The sequence below is a fragment of the Chiloscyllium plagiosum genome, chromosome 1 (assembly GCF_004010195.1).
Source record: "Chiloscyllium plagiosum isolate BGI_BamShark_2017 chromosome 1, ASM401019v2, whole genome shotgun sequence".
In the NCBI taxonomy this organism is placed as follows: domain Eukaryota; kingdom Metazoa; phylum Chordata; class Chondrichthyes; order Orectolobiformes; family Hemiscylliidae; genus Chiloscyllium; species Chiloscyllium plagiosum.
The window spans coordinates 10155642-10173023 of NC_057710.1; the positions used below are offsets into that span (position 1 = coordinate 10155642).

Genomic DNA, 17382 nt, shown 5'->3' on the forward strand with positions numbered 1-17382 from the left:
CTTAAAAATACGTGGTAGACCATTTAGGACAGAGCTCAGGAGAAACTTCTTCACCCAGAGAGTGGTGGCTGTGTGGGATGCTCTGCCCCAGAGGGCAGTGGAGGCCCAGTCTCTGGATTCATTTAAGAAAGAGTTGGATGGAGCTCTCAAAGATAGTGGAATCAAGGGTTATGGAGATAAGGCAGGAACAGGATACTGATTAGGAATGATCAGCCATGATTATATTGAATGGCGGTGCAGGCTCGAAGGGCTGAATGGCCTACTCCTGCACCTATTGTCTATTGTAACCGCAGATTGCGGTGGTTAACGGACTCCCAGCCCAACTGCTTGTTCTGTGGCGCTGTGGAGTCTGTGGACCACGTATGTATTGGGTGTGGGCGTTTGCACTCCCTTTTTGATTTTCTTAAAAACCTCCTCCTCTGCTTTTGGTTGCACTTCAGTTCCACACTCCTGATCTTCGGGCACCCGGTACGGAGGAGGGAGGGCAGATCTGAAGACCTCCTCGTGGGTCTGCTCCTGGGCCTGGCCAAACTGGCCATCAACAGGTCCAGGCAGCGGGACGTGGAGGGGGTTGTTAGGGCCGACTGACTGCCCCTCTTCTGCGGTTACGTTAGGGCCCGGGTGTCCTTGGAGAAGGAGCACATGGTGTCCACAAACACCCTGGAGTTGTTCAAGGAGAGGTGGGCGCTGCAGGGAGTGGAGTGCATTATTTCCCCCTCCAACTCTATTTTGAATTAATCCCTGCCCTCCCCCTCACTGTTTTGATCACACAGCACTGCCCTTTGATGTGAAGGGCACTGCTTGTCACTGGCCACTCGGGTGTTTCCTATCTTTCTGGTGGTGGAAACTGAATAAAGATTTGTTCACTTTGTGTCTTTCACTGTGTCTCACACCTGCACACACACACCATGGGTGCAGGGGGAAAATTAAGCACTACTGCAGTTAGGCGGTAGTGTGGGGGTTAAAAAAAACAGGAGATAAAAAATAAATAGTTCAAAGGGAAAAAAAAAAAAGAGTTCAAAGACGCTGCCGCAGGATATAGCGAGCAGAGCAGCGGTAGACGTACGGCGCCTTAAAATGGCGGTTCTCGGACCCGACGTAGTGCACCAGTTGGAGGATGCTCAGGTGTGCTTACCCCAGCCCGCACGGAATTTCACATTGGCCCCAAGGTCCCGTACTTCCCACGGGAGCCTGTGCCCCACAACCTGAGCCTTCAGGTTAGGCAGTAGTGTGGGGGTAGGAAAAAAAATAAACAGGAGTGTCAGACATCCTGTTCACTCAGAGCTGGCTCTTGAGGGAGCTGGACCAGTGTGTGTGTACTGCAAGGACTCTCCTCCTTGACTGCAAAAAAAAATAAAGAGTTCAAAGATTCATGCACCTTGTGTCTCTCACTGTGTCTCACACCTGCACACACACATGGGTGCGGGGGTAAAAATAAGCTTTACTGCAGTTAGGCGGTAGTGTGGGGGTTAGAGAAAAGGAAAAAGCAAAAAAAAGGTTCAAAGATGCTGAATCAGCTGCAAATCGCTTTGGAACATTGTGAAAGACCCTCTGTAAATATAATATTCCTTTCCCTTTTATTATTTGTTGCCTGACTGGGCAGGAGCTGCTCAGTTCTCACAGCCTTTATTGGTCAGTGCATTGAGTATAGGAGTTGGGAGGTCACCTTGTGACTGTAGAGGACATTGGTTAGGCCACTTTTAGAATATTACATTCAATTCTGGTCTCCCTGCTATAGGAAGGATGCTGTGAAAGGGTGCAGAAAAGATTTACAATGATGTTGCCAGGGTTGTAGGATTTGAGATATAGGGAGAGGCTGAATAGGCTGGGGATATTTGTCTATGGAACATCAGAGAATGAGGGATGACTTTATAAAGGTTTATAAAATCATGAGGGGCATGTATAGGGTGAATAGTCAAGGTCTTTTCCCCAGGGTAGAGGAGTCCAAAACTAAAAGGCTAGGTTTAAGGCGAAGGGGAAAAATATAAAAAGGACCTAAGGAGCAACGTTTTCACACAGAGGGTGGTACATGTATGGAATGAGCTGCCAGAGGAAGCGGAGGAGGCTGGTACAATTAGAACATTTAAAAGACATTGGATGGGTACATGAATAGGAAAGATTTAGAGGGATATGGACAAAATGGTGGCAAATGGGACTAGATTAATTTAGGATATCTGGTCAGCATGGACATGTTGGACAGAAGGACGCGTTTCTATGACCTTAAGAGATTAAACTTGAGAGGTTGGGATTTCAGTACTTGGAAGCTTTCCATCCTCCAGTCACTCACAACCTCTCTTTCATCCCCAAGGTTGAAAGATGGGTGCACATGCACCTGTACAACTGGACATTAGGATGTCAAAGCAATTTTGTACCGTTGGAACAGCTCGTTAACGAACAACAGCATACCTGGATATCAATGGATGGCGCTAAGGAAGCTTTAATTGAATCAGCCAAGGAGAAGTCACCGTTCTGAATGGTTCTGTGTATGATGTCATTTTCATTGACCACTGCAACTAATCGAATTGGGAGACCCATCATCTGAGCGATACTTCCAGCTGAGAAAGAGCGTGATGGAATTGAATGAGATAAAACACCCAATTAAATAACAGAGAAATTTAAGGAAACATAAAAATTGCATGGCAACCTCAGAAAATCATCATGTCTGTGTCAGCCTGTGTTCCATACGAACCAGGCGCGTACCGGTCTGAATGACATGTCGTGCCTAGATAGATGAACGAAGGTTGGGAGCTTGATAGTTGGAGGATGGCCATGCACAAATATTGGAAGAGTTCAGATGGCCCATCACATGCTAGCATTTTGCTGGAGCAATCGCAATCTTATCCTACAATGATTGCAAGAACACCTCTGGTGGTGAGTTCAAGTCCTACTCCCGAACAATTGAGGTAAAAGTCAACGCTAGCCCCGAAGACTGGGATAAATTCAGAAGCCAGCAAGAGAAAATTTAAAAGATAATAAAGACAGAGAAAATAAACCATAAGAGTAAACCAGTGAGAAACATCAAAACTGACAAGGAGAGCTTCTTTGGGATCAGTGCTAGGACTGGAGCCAAATTTTCAGACAACATAAAATTGGTGAAACCCAAGTTGTGAGAGAGATACAAACAGTTTAAAGAGAGATATTGATAGGTTAAGATAGGCAAAAAGTTGGCCAATGGAGTATAATGTGGGAAAATATGAAGGTGTTCATTTTGGGAAAGAAAACCAAAGAAAGTGCAGGTTCATAGCTCCTTGAAAATGGAGTCACAGGTAGATAGGATAGTGAAGAAGGCGTTTGGTATACTTTCCTTTATTGGTCAGAGTATTGAGTACAGGAGGTGGGAGGTCATTTTGCGGCTGTACAGGACATTGGTTAGGCCACTGTTGGAATATTGCGTGCAATTCTGGTCTCCTTCCTATCAGAAAAGATGTGGTGAAACTTGAAAGGGTTCAGAAAGGATTTACAAGGATGTTGCCAGGATTGGAGGATTTGAGCTATAGGGAGAGGTTGAACAGGCTGGGGCTGTTTCCCATGGAGCATCGGAGGCTGAGGGGTGACCTTATAGAGGTTTACAAAATTATGAGGGGCATGGATAGGATAAATAGACAAAGTCTTTTCCCTGGGGTCCGGGAATCCAGAACTAGAGGGCATAGGTTTAGGGTGAGAGGGGAAGATATAAAAGAGACCTAAGGGGCAACCTTTTCACGCAGAGGGTGGTACGTGTATGGAAAGGGACTAGATTGGTCTGGGATATCTGGTCGACATGGACAGGTTGGTCTGTTTCTATGCTGTATATCTCTATGACTCTAATATTATTTAGATGGAAAAAGGTTGCAAGGAACTTGAAGGCACCTGTGCACAAATCACAGAAAGCTAGCACCCAGGTGCAGCAGGTAACCAGGAAGGCTAATGGAATGCTGGCCCTCATGTCCAGAGAGTAGGACTATAAGAGCAGGGAAGTCTTAGGCAACTGGACAAGGTGCTGGTGAGACCATATCTGGAGTACAGTGAGCAGTTTTGATCTCCTTACTTAAGGAAAGATATTGTTTCATTGGAGGTAGTTTGGAGAAGGTTCACAAGGATGATCCTCGCCTGGAGGGACTGTCTTCGGAGCAAAGGTTAAACAGGTTTGGATTCTACTCACTGGTGTTTAGAAGAATTAGAGGTGATCTCATTGTCAGATTCTTAAGGGGCTTGACAGAGTAAATGCTGAGAGGATGTTTGCGAGTCGAAGACCAGAGGGCTTAGTCTCAGAATAAAGGGGCCCCAATTTAAGTCTAGGATGAGGAGGAATCTCTTCTCTGAGAGGTTTGAACGTCTTTGGAACTCCTTGCGACAGAGAGTGGTGGGGGCAGAGTCCTTGTGTATATTTAAGGCAGAGATAGATAGATTCTTGATCAGTCAGGGAATCAAGGGTTATTGGGAAAGGGCAGGAGAGTGGTCATGAGGAATGTTTGATCAGCCATGATCCTATTGAATGGTGAAGCAGGCTCAAGGGGCCAAATGGTCTCCTCCTGTTTCTATTTCTTGTAGTCTTATGCTCAGAGACCCGAGCACTTATTCTAATCTGAGCGGAAGGAGAGCCGTACTGTCAGAGGCTGCCCTGTTCAGCTCGAGAATTTAAACTGAGGCCCCGTCTGCTTTCGCAGGTGGATGGATGTGAAAGGAATGGCATCATGTCAAAGACTGTGACTATGGAGGGAACCAGAGCAGCTGTGTGTGTGTGTGTGTGCAGGATATTCTGTCCTGTTCTTACCTGTGATGTTACCCGCTGCTCCGGTTGGTACAACAACCTCTACCAAAGGAAGGGGAATGTTCTGCATTGACGGGCTACACTGGAAGTAAGCGTAGAAATAGTGCGCAATCTGCACCATGATGCGGGCCCAGTTGATGGAGTTTAAGCTCATTATGTTGTGTCTCTTCACAAACTCAGGGTCAGCAAACACATTCCGGATTGGTTCGTCCAGCTCATCACTTGTGCCATCAACTGAATGATAAGCACAGGGCAGATAAAACAAAACATAGAAATATACAGGAGTTACAACGAAGTGTTTCATAATACATAGAACACAGAACAATACAGCGCAGAACAGGCCCTTCGGTCCTTGATGTTGTACTGACCTGTGAATTAATATAAGCCTATCCGCCTCCACTATCCCATCATCATCCATGTACTTATCCAAGGATTGTTTAAATCTCCCTAATTTGGCTGAGTTAACTACATTGACAGGCAGGGTATTCCACACCCTTACCACTCTCTGAGTAAAGAACCTGCCTCTGACATCTGTCTTAAATCTATCACCCCCCAATTTGTAACTATGCCCCCTCATACAAGCCGACGTCACCATCCTAGGAAAAAGACTCTCACTGTTCATCCTCTTTAGTCCTCTGATCATCTTGTGTGTCTCTATTAAATCCTCTCTTAGACTTCTTCTTTCCAATGAGGACAGACCCGTCCCTCAGCCTTTCCTCCAGACCATGCAACATCCTGGTAAATCTCCTCTGCACCTTTTCCAATGCTTCCACATCCTTCCTGTAACGGGACAACCAGAACTGCACATAATACTCCTAGTGGGCCACACTAGCATTTTGTATCGTTGCAGCATCTACCAATAAAACCTAACACACCGTATGCTTTCTTAACGGCACTATCAGCCTGGGTGGCAACTTTCAGGGATCTATGTACATACATAACCTAGTTGAGTATTACTGAAATTGAGGCACGTATTGTTGAAGTGGTTTATTTTGCACTCACCAGGACAATTTGAAAGAATACAAATTTTTGAGGAAAACCAAAAATTGTATGAGAGGAGACGGCCGATAGGTTGGCAATGGACTCTGACTGGTACTAATCAGCACTCTGCTCTCATACAATCGTTGCTTTTCTTTTTAAGTTGGTATTTTTGCTAATTATCCTGATGAGCTCAGAATGAAATGCATCTTTTTTTCAGCTGTACACACAGAAACGGGAAATGCAGCACAAGCAGAGAACCGTAATCACATACACCCACCCAGTCACATATAGTTTCATCCATCTTATCCAATCACGTTTGTAATGGTGACACACGTTCTGCCTCAGCCACATACAAGAGCTGAACAGAATGGACTGAAGGACTTTTGCTTGAAACGTTGATTTTCCTGCTCCTCCTTAACCTGCTGTGCTTTACCAGTACCACTTTAGTCTAGACTCTGATTTCCAGCATCTGCAGTCCTCACTTTTGCCTGATTAACATAGTCATGGTTGCACTCTACAATATCATTTTCAACGGTCCATTGAAGAAATTATTATTCAGCATCTTCATGCATAGGTATTGTGCTGAATTCAGTTGAGCAGGGAAACCAGAGCCAGCAAGTCAGCCGCCTACATTAAATTTTACCCAAGGATGTTTGGGGTTGAGTTAAATCATTACTCACCATTAAACAAACAAATTAAAAATGAAATTCAAACACACCTTACAGCTTTGCTTTCCATCCATTGCACAGAATTTTATCAAGTAAAACTTTCTGTTCAAAACCATGTAAAATCAGCCCAAGTGCTCTGTTCTGCCCATGAGCCTTCTCCCATCCATTCTCTGCCACATGTCCATCTCTTCCTTCCACATTTGGTCATCCAGGGAAATTTGCAACATCCCATCACCAGACCAATTGTATGGCATAATTTGTCAGTGCTTCCAACAAAAGGAAAATGAATTGAGTCCTGGTTTTAATGACCCACATGCAGGTGGGTCACTGTAGGCAAATGCAGAACCAGGTCTCTGCTGTTACTGCTGTCTCAATTCAGAGCAAATAGCAGGATGTAAAGGGGTCTGCAGATTGCAGTAGCAAATTCGTTGAACTTTCCACTGCACCGGATTTTGTTTCGACAAGTTCACCATGCTATGTCCAAACTCTTTGTGGACATTTGTTTCCTGATCTCACTGCTGTTTTAACTTGGTTGGATGTTAGAAATCTTGGCAAGCTTCTCCAAGCCAATGGAAAATAAGCTCTGATGGAGTGAGTGACAAACTGTCCAAGACTAGGAGCACGCTTAGTAGGGCAGGCACAGATCAACATTACACCCACAGAATTACACAGCGTAGAAGACAGCCGTACAGCATTATGGTCTGGGAACAAGAGTAGACCATTTGGCCCCTCAAGCCCGCTCTACCATTCAATGGGATCATAGCTGATCTAACACTCCTCACGTCCACTATCCTGCCCTTTCCTTGTAACCCTAGATTCCCCTACTGATCAAGAATCTATCTATCTATCACAACCTTAAATACAGTATACACAAAGACTCTTCCCCACTACTCTCTGTGTCAAGGAATTCCAAAGACTCTCAACCCGCTGAAGAAAGAAATTCCTCCTCATCTGCCTTAAATTGCTGCTCCTTTGTTCTGAGACAATGCCCTCTGGACCTAGATTCTCCTATGAGGGGAAATATTCTTTCTGCATTTACCCTGTCCAGCCCCTTAAGAATCCTATATGTTTTCATAAGATCACCTCTCATTCTTCTAAATCCCAGTGAGTAGAGTTCCAACCTGTTTAGCTTTTGTTCATAAGACAATCCCTCCCAGCCAGGGGTCATCCTAGTCAATCTTCTCTGAATTGCCTCCAATGAAACAGTATCTTTCAGCAACTTTCCTGGGGCTTCTATAGAATCCCTACAGTGTGGAAACAGGCCATTTGGCCCAACGAATGTACGCTGACTGCCTGAAGAGCATCCCACCCAGATCCACCCACTACCCTATCTCTGGAACCCTGTATTTCCCCATGGATAATGTACCTAACCTACTCGTTCCTAAGCTCTATGGGTAATTTAGCATGGCCAAATGCCACCTAACCTGCACATCTTTGGACTATGGTAGGAAACCGGACCATCTGGAGGAAACCCACACAGACACGGGGAGAACGTGCAAATACAGACAGGCATCCAAGGGTAGAAACAAACCCAGGTCCCTGGCACTGTGAGGTAGCAGTGTTAACCATGGGGCCACCATACCGCCCCAACTTTCTGTCAACTGATATGCCAGTAATTTATTCCACTCACCACCTTCTCTCTTAGCACTATGAATATTTCAAAACTTATATCCATTATAAAGTGCTTTGGAGTTTGAAAGATGTCAGTTTGCTCACCTTCACACGTTAGGAGTTTGGATGTTACATGGCTCCGTGCCATTGGCAGGATGCCACCATTAGCCAGTGCACATTGGAAAAGCCAGGAATACTTGCCCGTGTCTTTCCATTTGCCCAACTCTCGATGGGCTGCTCCCCATTTTTCAGTAAGTGATGACTTTATCTGAGGTCCTGCTGAAGCAAAAGGACCTGTGGGGTTAACCTTAAAGTGTCTAACTAGAGGAATGGAAAATGTCACAAACCTGCAAAAACGTGAACGTTGTCCTCAATAACCGTTGTCATCTGCAGCTCCTGGATCGGGCTGCAGCGGCCACGTGGAAGCAACACAATGATATCCATGTTCTCCATTCCTCGGATGCTCTCTATGGCTGAGCTGCCGGTGTCTCCTGATGTCCCTGTGGTTGAGATGAAGTTGGTTATTTTTCTCTTCGTTGAAGATGATGTCAAGCCACATAAGCCAGTACAATTCCAATAGATCAAGGATCACAAACACGTATCTAAACCTCTGGCATTGTCCTCAGCTCATTGCGGCCTATTACTCTTCAGGGAAAGAAATCTGCTGTCCTTGTGTGTTCTGGCCTACGTGTGACTCCAGGCCTGTAGTAAAGTGCTTGATTGCTAGCTGCCCTCTGAAACAGCCTAGCTAGCCACTTAAATCGAGTACAGGAGTGTTGGGCATCAAAGTCTTGACAGGGACTACCACTCCTCTTAAAAAATAAATTTTAAAAAGTCCTGCTCACTCACTAATGCTGTTCTTGACAATCTATATTGGCTGCAGCAGGTATTGGATAGATTATGAATATTAGAAGGACTGGATGAGATGCATCCAAACATATTAAGGTAAGTGGGGATGTAAACGGTTGACAAATGCAACAGTCTATCACTTAGCTACATAAAGATCTGAATTAATCTCTTAATACCAACCTAATGTCCACTGGAGACAGTCATAAAATCATAGAGATGAACAGCACGGAAACAGCTGTCCAGCCCGTCCATTCCGACCAGATATCCCAATCCAATCGAGTCCCACCTGCCAGCACCTGGCCCATATCCCTCCAAACCCTTCCTATTCATCCTTTCCCAACAACACTTACAAAAACATCGTAATATTTTCAATATTTTTATTTACTCACTCAATACTTAACCTTACTCTGTCTGAGATCTTTGTTTAACATCTTGCATCATTAGTACCCCTCTAATAAATATCATCTTCACTCTGTTCAGGGCCCTCATATCCAGCACAGAGCATAACACTATAGCTGAGGCCCAATTAGTGATTTATAAAGCAACTCGACAAGTGTCTCAGGTGATCAGGCAGAAGAATCGCTCTCTTTGCATCCCACTTACCGACTAGAATAGTGACATGCTTCTGTTTCTTTCTTAGGAAGTACTGGAGTAATTGTCCCACACATGACATTGCGAGGTCCTTAAAAGCGAAGGTCACACCATGCCACAGCTCCAACACATACAATTCATTTTTCAGTTTGGCTAATTTCACAACGTCCTGGTGTCGGAATCTCATGAAGGCCTGGCTAATCAGATCTGAAAATTGCAAAGTGAGCCATTTTAAACTGAGATAAAAATGTAAAAAAAAACAGGGAAAACCAATCGCTGGAAATACCTGACAGGTCAACAGCATGAATGAAAAGAGAAAGAAAAGAAATAAAGCAAACATTTCAAGTCAAGATGATCTTGGGTCAAGAATCATACAGCACGGAAACAGACCATTCGGTCCAACCAGCCCATGCCGAACATAATCCCAAACTAAACTAGTCCCAGCTGCCTGCTCCTGGCCCATATTATTAAACATTTCCTATTCATGTACTTATCCCAGTATGTTTTAAATGTTGTCACTGTGCCCACATCCACCACCTCCTCAGGAAGTTCACTCCACACGTGAACCACCCTCTGTGTAAAAAAACTGCCCCTCATCATCTTTTAAAATCTCTCTCCTCTCACCTTAAACATTTGCCCCCTACTCTTGAATTCGCCATCTGAGTGAAAAGACAGCTACCATTAACCCTATCCATAACATTTATAATTTTATAAACCTTTAGAAGGTCACCTCTCAACCTCCTATACTCCAGTGAAAAAAAATTCTAGGCTACCCAGTCTTTCTTTATAACTCAAACCTTCCATACCGGCAGCATCCTGGTAAATCTCTTTTGAATCCTCTCTAGCTTAATAATATCCTTTCTATAACTGGGTGACCAGAACTGGACACAGTGTTCTAGAAAAGGCCAGATATCTCAGGGGGAGATAGTGTGGGTCTCTCACCTACTCTCCAGCTAATGGCCAAACCACCCTTCACCCTTTCATGATCCCTCCTAAAGTGGTTCCTTCTCAGATGCTCTTCTGAGATCTGAAAAACTTCTATTTTCCTCTTTTCAAATTGATTAGTACAGGTAGTCAACCCTTTATCCGAAATCCGAAGGTTTTTTCTCATTAACAGGGTTACTTGGCATGCAAACAGTAAACCCAACTCCATACCCACACAATGCGTGTCACTCAGATGCGACGTGGGTGGGCTTGGCCCAGCACTGGCAGGCCTCAATTCTGTCTCAGGGCCTGTTGTATTCACAGTGAGTCTGCTTTTCGGTAAGGTGTTTAAAAATTTCACCGTCATACTTCCACTTATTCTGAAATTTGAAAAATTCTGAATTCTGAAGCCTAGCTGGTCCCAGGTGTTTTGGATAAAAGGTTGTTTACCTGTATCTTCAAATAAAGAAAAAATACAGTGGACACTAGGAATCTGGAACAAACTCAGAATACTGGAGAAACTCAACAGGTCTGGCAGCATCTGTGGGCAGAAAAACAGTATGACTCTTCTTCAGAACTGAAGAGTATTTGGCTTATTGCAATGTTCCAACGAAGCAGATTGCAAGCTCAAGGAATAACATGTAATGTGAAGAGATTTTATGATGTATTTGAAATCAACAGAGTAAATAACGAAAAGTTTCCAATTGTGTACAGGGTCAATAATCAAAGGTCACAGATTTAAAAATGTTTGGATAAACTACCAAAGGAGATTTGAGGAAGATACATTTTTCTCACTCAAAATACAGTTCAGATTGAGAATGCAGTAACTGAAAGGCTTGCGGATACAGATTTAATGGTCAAAAGGAAAGAAATTATGGTAACTTCAAGAACGATTTGAAGGGTGTCTGTTTAAAAGAGCCAGTAAAGGCATAATTGGCAGAATGATCACCTGTCGCATTCTATAAACCACCCAATCCCCGTCACTGGAAGAATGGGCACACAAGTTTGACACTGCCTGGCAGTGATAATTCTGTCTCCATCATGGGTCAGTGAGGTAAGGAGAAGAAGGAAAGAAAAGCTTACCCCTTAAGTCTTCCCTCGGCAAATCATCTCTGGAAATGAACAGTGAGCAAATCTCCTCGACCAGCCGGGGGTAACTGTAAGTGCTCCACGTCTGCAGGATGGCCGTGTCAAGGCTTGGGATTTCTTCAGGCATGAAAAGGCCACCATCTGGGGCATAGCCAGAGAAAAGGACCTGCTCAAAGTTCACGCCGGTCAATCCACCCCGTGTACTTGTGTATTTCATTCCGTTCTTCCTGTATGACAAGGAGGTTAGAAGGACAAAACTGAGAACAACATGGGAAAGGTGTTAGCGCAGGCTGAAACCTGTTTCCAGCTACCATGATGCAGCACTTGGAAAACCTTGCATCTGTCTTGAGAAAAGAGTGGGCTGAAGCTCGGGTTGCAGTAGAGATACTGGAATGAGGATGAAGGCAGATAGAAAGGAGATGGAAAATGGAGAACAGCACACGGAACTGCCTTCCTTAAAGATTTCAAAGCCCTGTTAAAGTTGGTGCACTGGAGCAGCACTAGCCTGAAAGCACTGCCCAAGGAGACAATGGCAGGCTCAGGGACATTTCAGGTTTTGCTTTCATACAATCTCTGAATCCCTACAAAGCAGAAAGAGGCCATTCGGCCCATCAAGTCTGCACCAACCCTCCAAAGAGCATCCCACCAGATCCTGCTGCCTACTCTCTCTCTGAAACCCTGGATTTCCCATTGCTAATCCACCTAGCTTACATATCCCTGGACACCATGGGGTAGTTTAGCATGGCCAATCTACCTAGCCTACACATCCCTGGACACTATAGGGTAGTTTAGCATGGCCAATCCTCCTAACCTGCACATCTTTGGACTGTGGAAGGAGACCGGAGCACCTGGAGACCATGGCACCATGAGGCAGCAGTGCTAACCACTGAGCCACCGTGCCGCCTGCTTTCTGCGTGCTTGTTCACTCACATCTGTGGCATTGGAAGGCAAAGGCAAAGCCATAGTCAACAAAGGACCAGAGATGTCTTTCTCTACAGGACACACACACACACACAAACACACACACACAATGTACTGTTAAAGAGTAACTCCTCTACAGACACAAGTTAAACTGAGGAGGCAAGTCTCCATGAATGTCCACAGCTGGCACAGGGTCTGAATGGGAACTGTTAGCTTCCATCTCTATCCACCTAAACAACTGGGCGAAACGACACCCCAGCAATGTATCATACCCTTACATTCCACACTCAGTGAAGTGATCAAACATCAGGCTGTGTGTGGAGGGACACTAATTCCCTGAAATTAGTTCCCAGGTAAGGATCTGCAAACTTGACCTTCAAGAATTGGCTGGCTGCTGTTTCCTGTCCATGTGGGGCTGTAGGGTGACCCAGGAAGAGCCAAAGTAGCTGCCAGGTCCCAGTGTAGACTGAGCAGCAAGCCAGCTTTGTGGTTCCAACACTCTGTTCAAGGTTAAAAATATACAAAGCAAATCAATCAAACATATTCTCCAGAATGAGATGCTCTCCAGGCAAGCTCTCCCAGTACAGTTACAACACTGGCATCTACCCGACAATGTGGAAAAAATGCCCAGTCATGTCCTGTGCATAGAAAGCAAGACAAATCCAACCCATCAGTCTACTCTCAATCATCAGTAACGTGATGGAAGGTGTCATCAACAGAGCTATCAAGCAGCACCAGCTCAGCGATGCCCAGTTTGGGTTCCACCAGGCCCACTCACCTCCTGACCTCACTACAGCCTTGCTTCAAACATGGACAAACGAGCTGAATTCCAGAGGGGAGAGTGACAGCCCATTACATCATGACTGCATTCGACTGAGGGTGGCCTCAAGGAACCCGAGCAAAACTGCCTCCACCTTACTCTAGGTCTCATGGTGATCTTCACGCTATCAGCATCAAATAGTGCTTCACTCCAGTCACTGATCTCCTGCAGGATCACTCACCCACCTGTACCTGGGTCACCTGGCAGCATCAAAGGACCTTTACAGAGACAACCAACACAGGAAGGCACAGTCCCCAGCTCCAAACAGGAGGGGCAAGCAGTAAGACATAGTAAATCACGTTAAATAGAATTGGCATTGTGGGAGATTAGAAATGTTGTTTTTGCAGATGGGTGAGGGGGTGTAGTGGGAGGAGGGGAAGGGGAACATTATACAAGCGGAATTCTTGTAGCATGTTGCATACTTAAGGTTAAGACTTAATGAATATAGAGGGTCTTTTAAAGAAAGTAGTTTTAAGCTAGGAAATAAATTTAAAGTGTTGTAGTTGACCACAAAAAGAAGCAGCAGGGACATTTCACAATAAAGCTTATAGTACGATAAGAGAAACTGGATAAAAAGAACAAGCTGTAACAAACAAGGAACAAAGAATGCAGACATACAAGGACAGCAGGATGGCCAGATCAGAATATAACGAGAGAGAAAAACAAGTGAGGTAATCGGCTTATGATAGGATGGGAAAAGGGAGGCGTGATTCCACAACTTGTAAATGAATAAGATTGCTTACATGCTCTGTTTATGCGCGCATTTCTGTTTGATTGCAGAAGCGTCCGGTGCTTGCAAGCCTGTAATAAATTGTTCTCGTTTTCAAGGCTTTGTCTCAGGCTGATTGATTTGAGAGTGAGCTCTGTTTCTCACAGCAGCACCTAAACAGGCCATTCAGCCCAACTAGCCTAGATATTTTCGAATCAACTTGCTCATGAGATGTTGTTATAGAATGAGACTTGAACCGAGATCTCCTGGCTCACAGGGAGAGACACTACCACTATGCCACACAAGCCCGTTGAGTTTTCCGGGGTCGATTTTTTCCAATCAACCTGCTCAGAGATCTTACACACCCCTGGAAAATGTGGGCCACGAACCCGGATGTCCTAGTTCATAGGTAGGGACACTACCACTGCATCGCAATAGCCTCTAACCACTTCCCACGCCAGGATTCAATCTAATATCCTGGCTCCATAGTCTGTGGCTGTTGATCACCAGCCCAGTGTGATTACATTATCAACTCTCCCAGATAAACTGTTCTATATTCGTAATTATGTTTCATAAACGCCTGCTCTCATACTGTCAGCCTATCCTTCTGGTTCATCATCTTTTCCTTTTAATCTGCTCCCTTTAATGGACTTAAACTGTAACCTCCCATATGGAAGTGAGTTAGCTATTTTAAAACTTCTGTTCAGTGGAGATTTTATCCTGAATTCCTTTTGGGATTTTGGAAGGTCGGCGGTGACAGTAGTTAACGTTCAGGGACACTGACTGTCAGCAAGGCGCAGATGTCAATCCGACGCCAAAGACAGTGGCAGGCTGCAGCGAATACTGCTCACTCTATCAATATGTCAGTCTCTGTCTCGCACAAGCGTGCGGAGTTCTAACTTGTAACACACAGACATTGCTTACAATGTTGCTAGCTTGAACTCACGATTGCCTCCCTGCTTCTTGGACCTCAGTTCAAGTCAATGGTTTGAATTTTCCCTTTTGTACAGTCCTTACGCACAGCAGTCAAATAGGAGATACTGTCCAAACTTTCACCGGTAGCACAACTTTTCAGCGACAGCTGCAAAGCAGAACAACTAATCTCTCTGTCCCTTCGCAAAACTCCCCGCACAGCACCCTCTACAGAGGATACGCCTCAACCAAGCTCTGAGATCACTCTCCTGAAATAGCAATGTAAGTCTTCCAAATCTTGGCTGTTTATTTTCAGCAACAATCCTCATTTTACCACCATCATCTGTGTCAAGAGTCAATAAATGGCAGAGGATTTAAGTGAATGGGACATTGATTTATAACAAATGGGAGAGCTGATGGTGTAATCACACTGGACTGGTGATCAACAAGTCGCCATTCAGCCCACTGACTTGGTCTATCATTCAATTCAATCATAGAATCCCTACAGCAGGCCATTTGAGTCCACACTGACCCTCCAAAAATCATCCTGCACAGATCCACCCTGTCCCTGCATTTCCCATGGCCAATTCACACTAATCTGCACATCTTTGGACTGGGGGAGGAAACCGGAGCACCACGAGGAAACCCACGCAGACACGGGGAGAACATGCAAACTCAACACAGACAGTCACCTGAGGATGGAATTAAACCCGAGTCCCTGGTGCTGTGAGGCAGCAGTGCTAACTGCTGAATGCGGACCACCCCATGGTCATATCCTAAGATACTGAAACGCATTAGATTCTAACAGGGTTAGGCTGACCGGATGATGTTTCCCTGGCTTAGGATGTGTCCACATCAACAGGTCACAGTGTCAGGATATGCAGTACACCATTTTAGACTACAATATCTTCACTCAGTGGGTTATGATTCTGTGGAATTCTCTAGCTTGGCTGTGGAGGCCAAGTCACTAAATATATTGAAGAAATAAATAGATTTCTTGAAGCTAAAGGTGTCAAGACATATGAAGGGAGAGTGAGAGAGAGTGTGAGGATAGCAGTGTGATAAAGGATCAGCCAAAATCATCATGCCACGTATGAATGGCATTTTCCTTGACTAAAGCACATTAGTGAAACAGATGGGTTTTGTGGCAATTGGCAATAGTTTTATAGTCATCATTAGACTCTTAATTCCAGATTTTTATCGACTTCAAATTCCACCATTTGCCATGGCTGAATTTGAATCTGGGTCCCCAGAACATTTCTTGGCTCTTAGGATTATTAGCTCAGCAATAAAGCTACTAGCTCGTTGCTTTTAAGTGGGTGTCGATAAAGTGTGGAGCTGGAAAAAGGCACAACTGGTCAAGCAGCAACAGAGGAGCGGGGAGTCGACATTTCAGGTTGGGATCTTTCATCAGGACCACTTAGACGGTCTGAATTTGTCTGGAGTCCATGGAGGAATAAACTGGCTACGTAGGCAGATGCTGAGGAAGGAGATGTGACTGTAGTAGAAGGATTGTTTCAGGATGTACTCAAAGAACTTTAGGGCCGACGAAATGACCTGGGGGGTTACAGTGGGAGAGAGAAGCTCACTGAGATCTTTGTGGAGGGAGGAGGAAAACTTCTTCAAGGTGGGCATCCTTGGCAGAGTCTTGGAATTCGGATTTCACCAACTAGGAGCTAGTGAGGACTGAAGATGCTGGAATGTCAGGGTTGGTAAAGTATGGAGCTAGACAAACTACAGCAGGTCAAGCAAATCAGAGGAGCAATGTTGATCCCCACACCGTTCCTCTGACATTACTTTGAAGTGGACAATGTCAGACTTATCAACTTTGGAATGCGTCTGCCTTGCATTTGCCTTCTCACTCAATATGTCTAAGTCACCCTCAAACCTCTTTAGAAACATAGGAAATAGGAACCGGAGTAGGCCATTCAGTCCATTCAGAGCATGCTCTGCCACTCAATATGATCATGGCCAATCATCCAATCCAGTTCTTGCTTTCTCTCTCTTCCCTTTGATCCCATTGGATACAGTACGAAATCTAACGATAAGTACAACATCGAACCTCTTCTTCAAAACATTCAATATTTGGGCTTAACTGCTGTCTTTGGCAGAGAATGCCACAGGCTCACCACTCTCTGGGTGAAGAAATTTCTCCATATTTCAGGCTAAATGGCCCACCTCATAGCCTTAGACTGTGACCCTTGGTTCTGGACCCCTTAGTCATCAGGAACATACATCCTCCATTTACCTTTGTACCCTCCTCACCACTCAATCCCACTATATTTGTGTCATCAAACTTGGAAATATGATGGTTGTTTGCCTCTGATATATATTGTAAATAGCTGGGGCTCAGACACTGAATCCTGTGGTACCCCATTAGTCAAAAACACCCCATTGATAAGGTAGTTGGTTAGCTCACCAAGCTATTGGGTTATCGCTGAAGGGTGTGGTGCTGGAAAAGCGCAGCTGGTCAGGCAGCATCTGAGAAGCAGGAGACTTGATGTCTCAGGCATAAGTCCTTCATCAGGAAAGATTCCTGATGTAGGGCTTATGCCCA

The 17382-nt window shown here is 44.8% G+C and overlaps 1 protein-coding gene across 7 annotated transcripts in view; it reads right to left on the reverse strand.

The window, feature by feature from the left end:
* The window catches only part of thnsl2 (threonine synthase-like 2), a 60341-nt gene that overhangs the window by 12775 nt on the left and 30184 nt on the right, over nucleotides 1-17382 (reverse strand). The window contains exons 1-7 of one of the 7 annotated variants that reach the window (XM_043694757.1): nucleotides 14860-15024; nucleotides 13948-14005; nucleotides 11458-11690; nucleotides 9463-9657; nucleotides 8358-8510; nucleotides 4754-4984; nucleotides 2407-2555 (exon numbers count right to left, since the gene is read on the reverse strand). In XM_043694757.1, the coding sequence (XP_043550692.1) occupies nucleotides 2407-2555; nucleotides 4754-4984; nucleotides 8358-8510; nucleotides 9463-9657; nucleotides 11458-11690; nucleotides 13948-13949 (963 nt within the window). In that variant the 5' untranslated portion in view covers nucleotides 13950-14005; nucleotides 14860-15024. The other 6 variants (XM_043694669.1, XM_043695003.1, XM_043694921.1 and 3 more) reach the window with 6 other exon arrangements.